Here is a 15,775-nt window from a genome sequence, read left to right on the forward strand (position 1 = left end):
CCAATGTCCCTCGGTGTCCCACCCTGTCCCACACCGTCCCCGTTGTCCTCCAGCACCCCCCGGGGTCCCTCAGTGCCCCACGAGGTCCCCAAGTGTCCCGAGCTCCGGGCAGTGTCCCCGCCCCAGCCCCGGTGCCCGCGGCGCGCCCGGTGCCGGGGAAGGCCGGGGGCAGCCCCGGCGGGCGGGGCGGGAAGCGCCGGAGCCGCCCCGTCGGGGCCGCCGAGATTGCGGCACGGCCCGGTCCGGCCCGGCACCGAGGGGACAGCGAGGGGACAGCCGGGAGCACCGGCTCGGACACCGCGGCACCCGCGGCTCCACCGCCGTGACAGCGCGGGCTCCCCGGTGCGCCCGCCGGGGCAGCCCAGGTGCAGCGAGGGGACGTCCCCGGTGCCGGTGCCGGTGCCGGTGCCGGTGCCTCCCATCCCGCCAGGAACTGCCCCGGGTTTTCCTGCCTGTCCCGTCCCGTCCCGTCCCGTCCCGTCCCGTCCCGTCCCGGTGCGGCGGGCGCAGCGCGGGGACCCCGGCCCGGTATCGGTTCTGCTTTCGAGGGGAGGCGGCGGCGATGTCGCAGGGGCGGGAGCCACCTGCCCCGGGATTCCCCACCTGCCGCCGCCCCATAAGAGCCCGGTGGCGGCGCCGGTGGCGGCACAGACCGAGCTCCGATGGCTCCGCTCCGCCGCCTCTGCCTCTGGCTGCTCCTCGCTCTGCTGCCGCCGCCTCCCGCGGCACCGGCGCCGGCCCCGCTCCGCCGCCCGGACTGGGCCGCCTGCAGGGTCCTGTCCCGGGAGCTCTCGCGGCTGCTGGGGACCGTCAGAGAGCCGCACCCGGTGCTGGTGAGAGCGGGGGGCTCGGGAAGCACCGGGGGGCTCGGCCGGGGACAGCGGGGGGCTCGGGAAGCACCGGGGGGTTCGGCGGGGGCACCGAAGGTCTCGGGAAGCACCGGGGAGCTCGGCCGAAGGCACCGGGGGTGCTCGACGGGGGCACCGGGGGGCTCGGGAAGCAACGGGAGGTGCGGGGGCATCGCGGCGGGGGTGGGACCGGGAGATCGGTGTCCCCCCGGGGGGTACCGGGCGCGTGTGGACCGCACCGATCGCTGCTCCAGGAGGGGATGCAGCTGCTGGAGGAGGAACCCCAAAATTGGCCCCCCCGGATCCGCTGCAGCGACGCCTGCGACCCCCTGACGCTGGAGAGCAACCACACGGTACCGGGGGCTGCGGGGGGCCCGGGGGGGGCAGCCGGGGTCACCGAGGGGGTTGCGGGGGTCGGGGGGGGGTCCCCCGGGATGCTGGGGGTTCGCTTGGGCATCCCAGGGGTGCTCGGGGATGACGCTGGGGTTTGCCTGGGGGGTCCCGGGGTGTCCGGGGATGCTCTGGGGTTTGCCTGGGGGGTCCCAAGGATGTACCCGGGGGGTCCCCAAAATGTCCTGGGGGATACACCTGGAGCGCCACGGGATGTGCTTTGGGGTTCCCAGATGTGTCCGGGGGGGGGGGGGTCCAAGGGATTCTCTGGGGTTCCAGGGGTGCCCGGGGGTGCCCGGGGATGTTGTGGAATGTGTCTGGAGCTCCCAGGGATGCTGAGGATGTGCCTGGGGGTCCCGGAGGGGTCCCAGGGATGATGGGGGGTGCACTTGGGGGGTCTTGGGGATGCCCGGGGGTCTTGGGGGTGCTAAGGTTGCGTTTGGAGGTCCCAGAGGGGTCCCAGCGATGCCGAGGGATGCGCCTGTGGCTCCCACGAGTGCTCGGGGGTCCCGGGATGCCGGTGTGGGTGTGGGGATGTCCCGGCAGGGTCCCGGACCCCCATCTCACCCCACCCCACCCCCCGCAGCGCTGCCTGCACCGGATCCGCCAGGCGCTCCAGCACTACCGGGACCTGCTGGGCTCCGACATCTTCCGGGACCAGCCCCAGCCCCAGCTGGAGACCACGATGGAGCAGCTGCTGCGCCACGTCCAGGTGAGGAACCGGGGGCTTGCAGGGGGCCCGGGGGAGCCGCGCCGGGCGCACAGGACCCCCTCAGCCCCGCCCTGACCGCGCTGTCCCCGCAGGACGGGCACGGCCGCCCCCCCCGGCACCCCCTGGCCCCCACCAAGGTCTGGGAGCAGCCGCTCCAGCGGCACCTGGCGCTGAAGCGGCTCCGCTCCTTCGCCGCCGTCATGAGCCGCGTCTTCAACCACAGCGCCCGCTGAGCGCCCCCGGACACCGCCCCCCCCCCCTATTTATTGCCCCTCTCCGAGGGGTTTATTTATGATGCGCGACGTTCCCTTATTTATCTTTATTTATATGTTTCTAATAAAGGTCTGACGGAGACGAGCGAGCGGCTCCTGCGTGCGGCAGGGTGGGAAGGGGTTTATTTACAGCGAGGGGGTTGGGGAGGGGTCCCTGGAAGGGAAGGGACCTGGGAGGGGTCACTGGAAGGGAAGGGACCGGGGAGGGGTCACTGGAAGTCGCTGGCGTCGATGTGGAGCGGGGGGAAGTCGGTGAAGAGGGAGGGGACGACGGGCAGGACCGACTCCTCGGGCTGCGGCAGGAACGGGTCGTGCTGGTCCAGGAGCGCGGCGCTGCCTGCGGGGGGGACAGGGCAGTGCCCAGGGGACAGCTCAGTGCACAAGGGACAGCTCAGTGCCCAGGGGGACAAAGCAGTGCCCAGGGGGACAAAGCAGTGCCGAGGGGGACAAAGCAGTGCACAAGGGACAGGGCAGTGCCCAGGGGGACAAAGCAGCGCCCAGGGGGACAAAGCAGTGCCCAGGGGGACAGGGCAGTGCCCAGGGGACAGCTCAGTGCCCAGGGGGACAGAGTAGTGCCCAGGGGACAGCTCAATGCCCAGGGGACAGCTCAGTGCCCAGGGGGACAAAGCAGTGCCCAGGGGGACAAAGCAGTGATGAGGGGGACAAAGCAGTGCACAAGGGACAGGGCAGTGCCCAGGGGACAGCTCAGTGCCCAGGGGGACAGCTCAGTGCCCAGGGGGACAAAGCAGTGCCCAGGGGACAGCTCAGTGCCCGGGGGGACAAAGCAGTGCCCAGGGGGACAGGGCAGTGCCCAGGGGACAGCTCAGTGCCCAGGGGGACAAAGCAGTGCCCAGGGGGACAGGGCAGTGCCCAGGGGACAGCTCAGTGCCCAGGGGGACAAAGTAGTGCCCAGGGGACAGCTCAATGCCCAGGGGACAGCTCAGTGCCCAGGGGGACAAAGTAGTGCCCAGGGGACAGCTCAGTGCCCAGGGAGACAAAGTAGTGCCCAGGGGACAGCTCAGTGCCCAGGGAGACAAAGTAGTGCCCAGGGGACAGCTCAATGCCCAGGGGACAGCTCAGTGCCCAGGGGGACAAAGTAGTGCCCAGGGGACAGCTCAATGCCCAGGGGACAGCTCAGTGCACAAGGGACAGCTCAGTGCCCAGGGGGACAAAGCAGTGCCCAGGGGGACAGCTCAGTGCCCAGGGGACAGCTCAGTGCCCAGGGGGACATCTCTGCCCCCTCCCCAGCCCCGACACTCACCGGGGCTCAGCTGGAAACTCTCCTCCAAGGTTGGCACCTCGTCTGGCATCAGCTCGGCCACTTCCAAGCCTGGCTCCAGCCCCTCCAGCGACTGCAGCAGCTTCTGCATGTCCTGGCCCCCCGGCAGCAGCTCCAGGTCCCTCAGCTCCAGTGGCAGTGTCCCCTGCTCCTCGGGGACCCGCGGTGGCTCCGCAGCCCCCGGCCGCAGCGTCCCCGAGTTCACAGCCGCTGTCCCCTGCTCCCCTGGCAGCACCTGCAGTGTCCCCAAGTCCCCAGAGCCCACCTGCAGCATCCTCAGCCCCCCAGGCAGCACCTGCACGGTCCCCACAGCCCCTGGTGCCACTTGCAGGGTCCGGTGGATGTTGGGGACCCCTGATGCCACCTGTGGTGGCTCCAGGCTTTGGGGCTGTGGTTGCAGCATCCCCAAGCCCGTGGGCTGCAGGGTCCCCGGGTTCATGGCCATCACCTGTGGTGTCCCCAGCCTACTGGCCACCCCCTGAGGGGTCCCCAGCTTCCCAGGGGTGACCTGCGGTGTCCCCAAGCTCTGGGGCTGTGGCAGTGCCAGGCCACCAGCCTGCTGTGTCCCCTGCCCTCGGGGCTGCAGCTGCAGCATCTCCAGGTGCTCCGTGGCCCCCAACAGCTCCTCCTCTGTCTGCCGCTTGTTGGGCGGCCTGGAGGGAGAGACAACGGGGTTGGGGATTGGGGTCAGGGATTGGGGTCAGGGGTCAAGGATCGGGGTCAGGGATCGGGGATCGAAGTCAGGGATCGGGGGTCAGGGTCAGGGATCAAGGTTGGAGATCAGGGTTGGGATCAGGGATCAAGGTCAGGGATTGGGGTTGGGGTAAGGGATCAGGGTCAGGGATTGGGGTTGGGGTCAGGGATTGGGGATCGAGGTCGGGGATCGGGGTCAGGGTCAGGGATGGGGGTCAGGGTCAGGGATTGGGGTCAGGGGTCAGGGATCGGGATCAGGGGTCAGGGTCAGGGATCAAGGTTGGAGATCAGGGTTGGGATCAGGGATCAAGGTCGGGGATTGGGGTCGGGGTCAGGGATTGGGGTCAGGGATCTCACAGGCTCCCAGAGGTGTCCCCACATCCCCTCACCTGGAGGACACACGGATGAGGCGCCGGTTCAGGTATTTCTGCGACTCGCTCATGTTCCCTGGGGACAAAGAGGGGGGTCAGGGGGGTGGCAGGTGCTGCCCTGGCTCAGTCCCAGGCCGTGCCAGGCTATGCCAGGCCATACCCTCCAGCCTCTGGCTGTAGAAGGGCCCGAAAGCCTCGTCCCGGGCGATGTTGGGGTACAGGAACTTGAGGGGGTTTTCTGGGTTCTTCTCCTCCATGCTCATGTGGTAGTCGCGGATGATGTCGGGCAGCGCCAGCGACACCAGCTCCGAGGCCGTGTAGGGTTCCACGGCGTGGAAAGTGGGGGACCCTGCAGGGGGGACAGCGGGGGTCAGCTGGAGGGGTGACACCGCGTCCCACAGAAAGCCTTGCTGGAGACGGGAATTCAGCTTCACCATTCTCATCCATTTTTAAGCGAAATCTGAATTTATCCTCTTGCTCGCTAAACTTCAGGGGAGGGAGGTTTCTCTTCTTTGCCTTACAGCAAGGCACCGACCTTCTGGAAGGATCTGAACCTCCAGGGTGTCCCGGTGTAATCCCCCGGGACAAAACCTGCCCGCACAGCCAGTCTGCCCCGTCCACACCACAGTCAGGCGTGATAAACCCCTCCACGGACTTGAGAAATCCCATCTCTCCAGAGGCTTTCACTGCTCCACTGCTGGCCAGCACAGCCAGGGGCTGCACCCCGGGCTCCTAGGGGGGTCCTGGGCAGGGGGGGGGGGTCACTCACCTGTCTCGTGGTGCTCCACCCACGTGAAGGTGACGCCGCCGAGGACGCTCTCGCTGAAGCGCAGCAGGAACGTCCCCGTCCGCTTGGACTTGAGCAGCTTCTCCTCCTGCTTGCGGCTCACGAAGCCCAGGATGAGTCTGGGGGAGGCACCGTCAGCCCCTGTGGCACCCCCAGCCCCCTCCCCAGGCTCCCCCCCAGCCCCGCTCCTACCCGTTCTTCCAGAGCTGCTTGAGGTGCTCCTGGAGCAGCCCCAGGATCCCGTCCAGCCAGGCCCAGAAGGAGAAACCGGCGCCTCCATCCTGTGGGAGAGGGGACATGGGGACATGGGGACAGGGAGGGACAGGGGGGACATGGGGAGACATGGAGGGAGGGGGGCAACATGGGGCACAAAGGGATGGGGGGGACATGGAGGGACATGGAGGGGAGGGACAGGGGGGACATGGGGAGGGGGACATGGGGGGACATGGGGGGACACAGAGGGACATGGAGGGACATGGGGGACAGGGGGGACAAGGGAGACATGGGGGACATGGGGGGTGAGGCCATAGAAGACTGGTGGGACAGGACCCTGAGGGGAGAGGGCCATGGAGGGACAAGGGGGACAGGGACAGGGCCATGGAGGGATGACAGACAAGGCCACAGTGGGAACAGGGTCATGGAAGGACAGGGCCAGTCAGGGACTAACAGGACAGGGCCACAGAGGGACAGGGCCATGGGGACAGAAGGGACAGGGCCACATGGGGCCATGGTAACAGAACCTACTGACCTTTGAGAACTTGTGCCAGGCCACGGTGCTGTCCGGTGACGGCTTCGAGCCTTGAGGTGAGAGCAGGGTGAGGGGGGACAGTGCAGCCATGTCCCACGGTGTCCCCTCATGTCCCCCCGTGTCCCCCCGTGTCCCCGGCCTTACCCAAGAGTTTCTTGGCCAGCATCAGGAGGTTGTCCCGGCTGAGGCCCCGCTCGGCCACGCTCTGGAACTGCCAGCTCAGCACCTCGGCCAGCCGGGGCCACGGGGCCGGCGGCGGCGACGAGAAGAACTGCTGGGCCTGGGGGACACGGGGGGACACGGGGTGAGCGGGGCCGGGGACAGGGGGAGGGATGGGAACAGGGACATGCACTGGAGCAGGAGATGGGGACAGTGGGAGGGGATGGGGAGACCAGGAGGGGACTGGGATAGGAGATGGGGACAGGAGAAGGGGACAGGGACAGACAGAGGGGACAGGGACATGCACTGGAGCAGGGGACAGGGATCAGACAGGAGGACAGGGACCAGGGGATGGGACAGGGATCAAGGGACAGGACAGGGACCAGGGGACAGGACAGGACAGGGACCAAGGGACAGGACAGGACAGGGACCAGGGGACAGGACAGGGACCAGGCAATGGGAATAAGTGGCAGAAGACGGGGTTTGAGGGATGGGGACAGGCACCAGGGCAGGGGACGGGGACCAAGGGACAGGGAAATGCATCAGGGGACAGGGACCAAGGACAGGCATCAAAGCAGGGGATGGGACAAGGACCAGGGACAAGGACATGAAGCAGAGCAGGGCACTGGGACCAAGGGACAGAGACCTGCACCTGGGATGGGGCAGGGACCGGGCCCGGAATTGGGGACAGGGGACAACCAGGACCAGGGACCCGGGACAGGACACCAGGACTGGGCGAGGGGCAGGGCTAGGGACAGGGACAGGGAGCAGCACAGGGGGACACACGAGGCAGGGGCTGGCAGGGCTGGGGGTGGCACAGGGCTCGCCTTGGGGTCAGAGCTGAGCATGTTGAACCAGAGGATGGAGGCCCAGGCGCTGGAGAACTGGTTGTTGTTGGAGATGATGACAAAGGGCAGCGTGGTGGTCTGGGGAGGGGACAGGGGTCAGGCTGGCTGTCCCCAGCCCCCCCCCCCCCCCCGGCCTCCCCAAGCCCCCCAGCGCCCCCAGCCCTCACCTCCAGCTCCAGCTCCAGCCCGCAGTAGGCGTAAGCCAGCGTGAAGGTGATGAGGTGCAGCTCCTCCGTCACGACCAGGGGACCCTGCGGGGAGGTGGCACCGCGGTCACCGCCCGGCACGACCCCCGTGCAGCCCCCGACCCCCCCTGCAGCCCCCCGGCCCCCCTGCAGCCCCCCAGGCCCCCCTGCAGCCCCCCCCCGGCCCCACACCGTGCCCACCTCGCCGCTGGTGCCTTTGCCCTTGCCAGCCCTGCTGTCCTTCTGCTCCTTCAGCGTCTGTGGGGACGGCAGAGTCAGCCCAGGGCGGGGTCCTCACCCTGCTCCCCGCTCCTGGGGGGGGCGGATCTGGGGGTCTGGGGGGGTCCCTACGAGGTACTGGAAGTCGCAGACCAGCCCCTCCTGGGGACTGTCCCCGGCCAGGAGCGTTTTGCTGCTCGACGTCAGGATGTTGAACCTGCGGAACCTGCGGGGCACGGGCGGGAGCTGGGGGGGGGGGGGCCGGCACCCCCGGGAGGGCACGTGGGGGGGGGCCAGGACCCCCGTGGGGGGCGGGGGGAGGCTGTGGGTGGGGGGCAGGAACCCCGGAGAAGCTGGGGGGTGGTTGGGACCGCTGGGACCCCCAACACCCCCTGCCCAGGGATGGCAGGTGGGGTTCAGAACCCCCCCAGGGATGGCAGGTGTAGGTCGGGACCCCCCCCCAGGAATGACAGGAGGGGTTCAGGACCCCCCCAGGGAGGGCAGGTGGGAGTCGGGACCCCCCCCAGGGAGGGCAGGGAGGGTTTTAGGACACCCCAGAGATGGCAGAGGGGGTTCAGGACCCCCCCAGGAATGACAGGAGGGGTTCAGAACCCACCAGGGATGGCAGGTGGAGGTCGGGACCCCCCCCCCAGGAAGGACAGGAGGGGTTCAGGACCCCCCAGGAATGGCAGGTGGGAGTCGGGACCCCCACCCAGGGGTGGCAGGGGGAGTTTTAGGACACCCCAGGGATGGCAGGGGGCGTTCAGAACCCACCAGGAATGACAGGAGGGGTTCAGGACCCCCCCAGGGAGGGCAGGTGGGAGTCGGGACCCCCCCCCAGGAAGGACAGGAGGGGTTCAGGACCCACCAGGGATGGCAGGTGGGAGTCGGGACCCCCACCCAGGGGTGGCAGGGGGGGTTTTAGGACACCCCAGGGTTGACGGGGGGGGGTCAGGATCCTCCCAGGGGGGTGGCAGGGGGGGTTCAGGTCACCCCTCAGGGGCTGGGCTGGGGGGGTCAGGACCCCCGGGGTGGGGGGGGTCAGGACCCCCGGGGGGGTCGCAGCCCCTCTGCTGCCTCCGGCACTCTCCCAGCTCTCACCCTCTGATGTTGGGCGGGTCCCTGCAAGAGACAAGGGGGGGGTCAGGGCCAGGGGACCCCCAGGGGGGGCAGGGGGGGCTCGGGGGGGGTCCTGCAGCTGTGGTTGTATCAGTTAAAGGGATGAATAATTGAATTTAAGAAATTAATTCAAGGCAGTAAATGAAATAATTGAATTTAAGACATTAATTCAATGCAATAAATTAAGTAATTGAATTTAAGAAATTAATTCAATGCCATAAATGAAATAATTGAATTTAAGAAAGTAAACAATTCAATGCAATAAATTAAATTATTCAATGTAAGAATGAAACAATTCAATGCAATAAATGAAATAATTGAATTTAAGACATTAATTCAATGCGATAAATGAAATAATTCAATTTAAGAAATTAATTCAATGCAATAAATGAAATAATTGAATTTAAGAAATGAAACAATTCAATGCAATAAATTAAATGATTCAATGTAAGAATGAAACAATTCAATGCAATAAATGAAATAATTGAATTTAAGACATTCATTCAATGCGATAAATGCAATAATTGAATTTAAGACATTCATTCAATGCCATAAATGAAATAACTGAATTTAGGACATTCATTCAACGCCATAAATGAAATAACTGAATTTAGGACATTCATTCAACGCCATAAATGAAATAACTGAATTTAGGACATTCATTCAACGCCATAAATGAAATAATTGAATTTAGGACATTCATTCAATGGCACAAATGCAGTAACTGACTGCAGTGTGCCCCACTCCTTGGCGCCGGTGCGGGTCCCACCTGTCGATGTGGATCTTGGCCTCCATGCGGTGGTTGCGGTCGTGCAGCCGCACCAGCAGGCGCGCGCGGCTCGAGAACTTGCCGGCGGTGCGGAGCACCAGCGGCCGCTTCCCGGCGTTGGGGGTGCTGGGCTGCTGCTCCACCACGAAGGCGCTGGGGAAAACGGGGAGGGGGAGTCAGGGCTGCCCCGAGACACCCCCCCGTGCTGCCCCCGCGTCTGAAAATCGTGGAGGGAAGCCAGGAGGGGCACGCGGGTTCAACTGCGGGTTTGGCACGGGACACCCCCAAGAACGGCCCTGTCCTAAATCCCGACGTTTGAGTGGCGTCCAAACACCTCCTGAATATCCAGAGATGGAAGGGACCCATCAAGAGTCCAACTCCTGGCTTAGCACGGGACAACCCCAAAAGTCCCCCCAGTCCTAAATCCCGATGTTTGAGCGGTGTCCAAACACCTCCTGAGCTATGGAATATCCAAAGATGGAATGGATCCATCAGGATCATTGAGTCTGACTCCTGGCCTGGCACAGGACAACCCCAAAAGTCCCCCCAGTCCTAAATCCCAACGTTTGAGCAGTGTCCAAACACCTCCTGAATATCCAGAGATGGAAGGGACCCATCAGGATGATCTCCAGCTCCTGGCTTGGCACAGGATAACCTGAAAACCTTCCCTATCCTAAATCCCGATGTTTGAGCGGTGTCCAAACACCTCCTGAGCTATGGAATACCCAGAGATGGAATGGACCCATCAGGATCATCGAGTCCAACTCCTGGCTTGGCACAGGACAACCCCAAAAGTCTCCCCAGTCCTAAATCCCAACGTTTGAGTGGTGTCCAAACACCCCCTGAGCTATGGAATACCCAGAGATGGAAGGGACCCATCAAGAGTCCAACTCCTAGTTTAGCACAGGACAACCCCAAAAGTCCCCCCAGTCCTAAATCCCAACGTTTGAGCAGTGTCCAAACACCTCCTGAATATCCAGAGATGGAAGGGACCCATCAGGATCACAGGATCACACAGAATCACGGAATAATGAGTTTGGAAGAGACCTCTAAGATCATCGAGTCCAACTCCTGGCCTGGCACAGGACAACCCCAAAACCTGCCCAGTCCCCACATCCCAACACCTGAGAGCATTGAGGGCCTGACAGCGTTGTCCAAACAGTCCCTGACCCCTGGAATTATGGAATATCCTGAGTTGGAAGGGACCTACAGGGATCAAAGCCCAGCTCCACGCTCAAGACACCCCAAAATCCCACCCTGTCCCTGAGAGCCTTCTCCAAATGCTCCTTGAGGTGGGAAGGGGCCCACAGCAATCTTTGAGTCCCAGGACACCCCCAAAAAATCCTAAATCCCAGCACCTGAGGGCATTGTCCAACCTCTCCCCGACCTCTTGGATCATCCAGAGCTGGAAGGGACCCATCGGGATCAAAGTCCAGCCCAGCACAGGACACCACAAAGCTTCCCCCAAATCCCTGCGAGCATTGCCCGGGCCCTCCCTGACCTCCTGAATTACACAACACCCAGAGCTGCAAGGCACCCAACCAGGATCCCTGACCCCAGCTCCAGGCCCTGCACAGACACCCCAAAACCCCACCCCGTGCCTGGGAGCGTTGTCCAAACCCTCCCGGAGCTCTGACAACCTCGGGACCGTCACCATTCCCTGGGAGAGCTGCCCCAGCGCTCAACCAACCCTCGGGGGAAGATTTTTGGTTTTTTTTTTTTTTTTTCCCCTGATCTCCACCCTCGAACCCTCCTGGCACGGCTCCAGCCGCTCCGACCCCGCCCCACACCTCTTGAGCAGGTGCGTGAGCTGCTCCTGCAGCCGCTGCTCCAGCAGGGGCGTCTCTGCCACCAGCGGGTCCCTGGCGTAGGTCACCTTTTGCCGCAGGTCGCCCAGCGCCCGCAGCAGCTGCCGCAGCTGGAACAGCCCCTGGCCCAGCTCCGTGAACCTGCGGGCGTCAGGCAGCTCAGAGGGGTCCGGCTGCAGCCCCCACCGAGCCCCCCGAGCCCCCCGGCCCTACCAGGTCTCCAGCGGGCGCAGGTTGGTGTCGCCGGGGCCCCCCAGGCACAGGCGCTGCTGCCGCGCCCGCCAGCACCCCAACTCCTGCTGCAGCAGCTCCTGCAGGGTCTCGCTGCGCCCCAAGAGCTGCTGCATCTGAGCCAGCACCTCCTGGGGGGAGACGTGGCTCTGAGGGGGGTGCTCAGGGTGGGCACGGCCCCCTCCCCAAAACGCAGCCGAGCCCCCCTCACCCGCCGCTGCAGGTCCAGGTTCTGCAGTTTGTCCTGGAGGGATTTGAGCTCCTGGATGTACTCGGGGTCCCCGTTCCTCTCCTCACCTGCGGGCAGGGGAGAGGGCTCAGGGTTTTGGGGGGGGGCGCGGGGCAGTGCCCACCCCCCAATCTCCCCGGCGTGGGGCTCACCTGGCTGGTAGTGCACCTTGTAGCAGAAGTCAAAGGCATCCTGCAAATCCTCCAGGTGCCTGAAGGCTCGATCGGCTTCCTGCGGGCACAGCGGGGTCAGGAGGGGCCGGGCAGCCCCCGGGGGGCTCGGCGGGGGTCGCGGGGGGGTTACCTGCAGGGCCCTGTGGAAGTCGCCCAAGCGCTGCTGGATCTGCTGCTCCCGGTCGCCCTCCGGGGCTGGGCTGGGCGTGGGGGCCGAACCCCCCTGGGGAGGGAGACACGGGGTGTGGGAGCGGCCGCGGGACCCCCGGGGGGTGTGTGTGGGGGGGGGGACACAGCCCTGCCCTACCTGCCCCCCCGCCTGCCCCAGGCGCAGGATCCGCCGCTCCTCCTGCAGCAGGTTGGCCACCAGGTTGGCGAATCTCTCCGGCGTCTCCTCGAACTCGGCCTGCGGAGGGGCTTGGCGGGGTCAGCGCGGCGCGGAGACCCCTCCCCATCGCGCTCCCCCCCGCCCCGAAGCGCACCTGGAGGTCGCGGTGGGCCTTGCGCAGGTTGTGCTTCAGCATGAAATCCTCGCGGTCCGAGCCCAGGCTGCCCAGGCGCTCTCCCAGTAGCACCAGTAAGGAGTGGAACAGCATCCGGGCGTGCGAGCAGAGCGGCTCCGCCGCCTGGCGCCTGCGGGCAGCGCGGGCTCAGCGCGGGCACGACCCTGCCCGTGCCCCCCGGTGCCGCCCCCAGCCCTGGATCCCCCCCCCCGTTACCAGTTCTGGCTCTCGATCCAGGCGGCCAAGGACTGCCGCACGGCCATGGGCAGCGCCGAGCCCGCGTACAGCTGGTGCACCTGCTCCAGGTAAGTGTTGGCCAAGCTCTGCACCTCCTGCCACTGCGCCATGCTGGGGGGAACAGCGGGTCAGGGGCGTCCCGAGGAGCCCCCGGCCACGGCAGGACCGGAGGACGAGAAACACCTGCGTGTGCCGCCCAGGTGGGCACCTCTGCCCCCCACGTACCTGCCTGCAGCACAGGACCCCGGGGGTCCCTCTGCTCCTGCTCGGTCCCGGGTGGTCCCCTCGCCCCTGTTCAGTCCCTGGAGTCCCTCTACTCCTGTTCGGTCGTAGGTGGTCCCGGGGATTCCCTCACCCCTGCTCGGTCCTGGGTGGTCCCGAGGGTCCCTCTGCTCCTCCTCGGTCCTGGGTGGTCCCGGGGTCCCCTCGCCCCTGCTCGGTCCTGGGTGGCCCCGGGGGTCCCTCTGCTCTGGTTCTGGGTGGTTCCGGGGGTCCCTCTGCTCTGGTTCTGGGTGGCCCCGGGGGTCCCTCTGCTCTGCCTCAGCCCCGGCAGCTCCCGCTGGGGTGGCCGCGGAGCGGCAGCCGCGTCCTGCGGTGGGAGCAGGGGGTGAGCCGAGGGGGGTTCCCCACCCGGGGCGGGGGGCACACGCACAGAACGCCCACAGCAGGGCCCCCAGCACCCCTTGTGCACCACCCCAGGCCCCTCCTCAGAGGCCCCCCTAGACCGGACCCCCATGGAACCCCTCGGGCACCCCCAGTAGGATGAGTGCCCCCGAACGCCCCCCGCCACAGCGGGACAGCCCTCCAAGGGACGCTTTGTGTGACCCAGCCGGGGTCCCCTGCCTGTGCCCCCCTCCCCCGGGCTCCCCCGGGCTCCAGAACCGCCCATGTCCCCCCCCGGTGTCCCCCCGGGACCCCTGACCCACCTCCGCCGCCGCCGGAGCAGGAAGGCGGGCTGGCCACGCCCCCTCTCCGTTCTGCTCGGTGATTGGCGGAGAGCGGCGCCGAGGCCACGCCCCCGCGAGCGGCGGCTTCGGGGTGGTTTGTTCATTTCCCCAAATTTACGTCACACGGGGCGGGGCGGTGTGGGCGGAGTTAAGGCTGGGGCGTGGCCATGGGGCGGGGTTAGCGGGAACCGGGGGAGGGAACGGCGGCGGCCCGGGATGGGCGGGGGGACAGGGACAGACACAGAGGGGACCGGGACTGGCCATGGGGACAGGGGCGGCCCGTAAGGACAGGGACAGAGCCATGGGGACAGGGGGATGGGGACAGCCTGGGGATAGGGACAGAGCCATGGGGACAGGGATAGTGCCATTGGGACAGGGGGACAGCAACAGAGCCAGGGGGATGGGGACAGGGACAGAGCCATGGGGACAGGGGGATGGGGACAGTCTGGGGATAGGGACAGAGCCATGGGGACAGGGGGATGGGGACAGTCTGGGGACAGGGACAGAGCCATGGGGACAGGGGGACAGGGGGATGGGGACAGTCTGGGGACAGGGACAGAGCCATGGGGACAGGCTGCAAGGACGGGGACAGAGCTATAGGGACAGGTTATAGGAACAGGGATAGAGCCCTGGGAACAGAGCCATGGGGACAGGGAGAGGCCAAGGTGACAGGGACAGAGCCATGGGGACAGCAGGATGAGCTATGGGGACAGGCCATGGGGATGGGAACAAACCATGGGGACAGGAGTGACAGAGCTATGGGGACAGGGGCAGAGCTTTGGGGACAGTGACAAGCTGTGGGGACGGGTACAGAGTCAGGGAGACAGGGAGAAACTGCAGGGGTGGGGACAGGGTCAGGGCTGTGGGGAGAGGGTCACAGAGCCCTGGGGACAGGGACAGGCTGGAGGGAGAGAGGGAAAGAGGGACAAGGGACAAGGCAGTGTGGCCACTGGGACTGACTGGCTGTGGGGACAGAGCTGGGGCTGTAGGGACAGGGACAGGCCATGGGGATGGGACAGAGCCACAGCTGGACAGGGACAGGCCCAGCCCCGCTGCCACCACGTGGCTCGGGCCACCACGTGGCCAAGGTCCGGGTGCCCCGGGACACGGTGACCCCGCATCAATCCGTCCCCAGCTGCCCCAAACAACGACCCGGCACCGGCTGCCACATGCGGCCTTTATTCAGACGATGACCACGGCGCCGCTGTGGGCAGTGGGCACCGGCGAGGGCTCCCCGGCCGAGGTGAAGTACCTGATGAGCGCCCGCACGCCGGCCTTGAGCCCCGGCTGCAGCCCCAGCTGCACCCCCATGGCCACGGGGCCCCCCAGGCCCCCGGTGAGCGCGGCCAGCCCGGTGTAGCCCAGGTCCTCGGCGGCCTCCAGCGCCCGCGTGGACGCCTTGGCCTCGCAGCCCTGGAAGGCGAAGTAGACGCTGGTGCCCAGGTTGTAGAAGATGCTGACTCCTGGCACCCACTCCAGCACCTGGTGGGCTTCCTGCTCCCCGGCCGGGCTGCAGGCGTCCTTGTCCTCCCGCCGGCGCCGCACGGCGCCGCGGCACGGCCGGACCCCCGGGAATTCCCGGCCGCCCTGGCCCAAGGGCTCCGTGCCGGGCGCGGGGGTCCGGAGCTGGGCGGGATCCACACAGGCAGAGCCCCCCGGCCGTGCCAGGCTGAGGAGCAGCAGGGCCAGCGGCCGTGGGGCCGGAGCGCCCGGTACCCACGCCAGCCCCCGCAGCAGCGCCGCGGCCGTGGGGGTCCCCAGCTCCCGCGCCAGCTCCAGCGCCTCGGCCTCGGCCTGGGGGGCACAGCCGGCCCCGCGCAGCGCCAGGGCCATGGCGGCACGGGCCAGGCCGCGGGGCAGCGGCGGCAGCCGGGAGAAGCCGGGCAGGGTGTCAGGGCGAAGGCTCCGGCACGGGACCCCCGGCGCCCGCGGCGGGATGGGCTCTGCCAGCCCCTCCAGCTCGGCCAGCAGCGCCCGGTCACCGGCAGCCAGCCCTGGGGTGACGACGGACACAGCCATGGCACGGCCGAGGATGAGGAGCGGGAGGAAGAGCAGAACCCGGGGCATGGTGGCGGCTCCGGGAGGGTCTGTGGAGGTGGGAGAAGGACAGAGCCCCGTCAGAGCCCCGTGGCCGCAGCCCCCCGCGACTCCCCCGTGCCCCGGCTCACCCGCTCGCCGCTGTCCCCTGCCCTGTCCGGCCGCTGCGGCCGCGCCGGCCCCGTGACCCCTTTATAGCCGTTGTTATCAG

At 66.7% G+C, this 15,775-nt stretch overlaps 3 protein-coding genes across 3 annotated transcripts; 1 reads left to right on the forward strand and 2 right to left on the reverse strand.

Moving 5' to 3' along the window:
- The first annotated feature begins 662 nt into the window (after positions 1-662).
- Positions 663-2,183, forward strand: IL23A (interleukin 23 subunit alpha). Its single transcript, XM_053967314.1, has 4 exons — positions 663-833; positions 1,103-1,201; positions 1,825-1,950; positions 2,043-2,183. The coding sequence occupies exons 1-4, from the start codon at positions 663-665 to the stop codon at positions 2,181-2,183; spliced, it is 537 nt and encodes a 178-aa protein (XP_053823289.1).
- A 71-nt stretch (positions 2,184-2,254) lies between these two features.
- On the reverse strand, positions 2,255-13,540 carry STAT2 (signal transducer and activator of transcription 2). Its single transcript, XM_053967456.1, has 24 exons — positions 13,507-13,540; positions 12,806-13,169; positions 12,560-12,691; positions 12,323-12,473; positions 12,148-12,246; positions 11,971-12,063; positions 11,820-11,898; positions 11,650-11,735; positions 11,421-11,569; positions 11,190-11,348; positions 9,400-9,552; positions 8,613-8,633; positions 7,644-7,737; positions 7,494-7,550; positions 7,275-7,358; positions 7,087-7,185; positions 6,245-6,380; positions 6,101-6,150; positions 5,545-5,633; positions 5,335-5,471; positions 4,726-4,914; positions 4,584-4,641; positions 3,484-4,154; positions 2,255-2,559 (listed from the first exon to the last, which is right to left on the reverse strand). The coding sequence occupies exons 3-24, from the start codon at positions 12,688-12,690 to the stop codon at positions 2,432-2,434; spliced, it is 2,913 nt and encodes a 970-aa protein (XP_053823431.1). The 5' UTR covers position 12,691; positions 12,806-13,169; positions 13,507-13,540; the 3' UTR covers positions 2,255-2,431.
- Positions 13,541-14,690: 1,150 nt separating this feature from the next.
- On the reverse strand, positions 14,691-15,769 carry APOF (apolipoprotein F). The gene is made up of 2 exons (XM_053967646.1): positions 15,696-15,769; positions 14,691-15,614 (listed from the first exon to the last, which is right to left on the reverse strand). The coding sequence occupies exon 2, from the start codon at positions 15,592-15,594 to the stop codon at positions 14,710-14,712; it is 885 nt and encodes a 294-aa protein (XP_053823621.1). The 5' UTR covers positions 15,595-15,614; positions 15,696-15,769; the 3' UTR covers positions 14,691-14,709.
- Positions 15,770-15,775: the final 6 nt, after the last annotated feature.

This window comes from Vidua chalybeata, chromosome 30 (genome assembly GCF_026979565.1).
Source record: "Vidua chalybeata isolate OUT-0048 chromosome 30, bVidCha1 merged haplotype, whole genome shotgun sequence".
Lineage (NCBI taxonomy): Eukaryota > Metazoa > Chordata > Aves > Passeriformes > Viduidae > Vidua > Vidua chalybeata.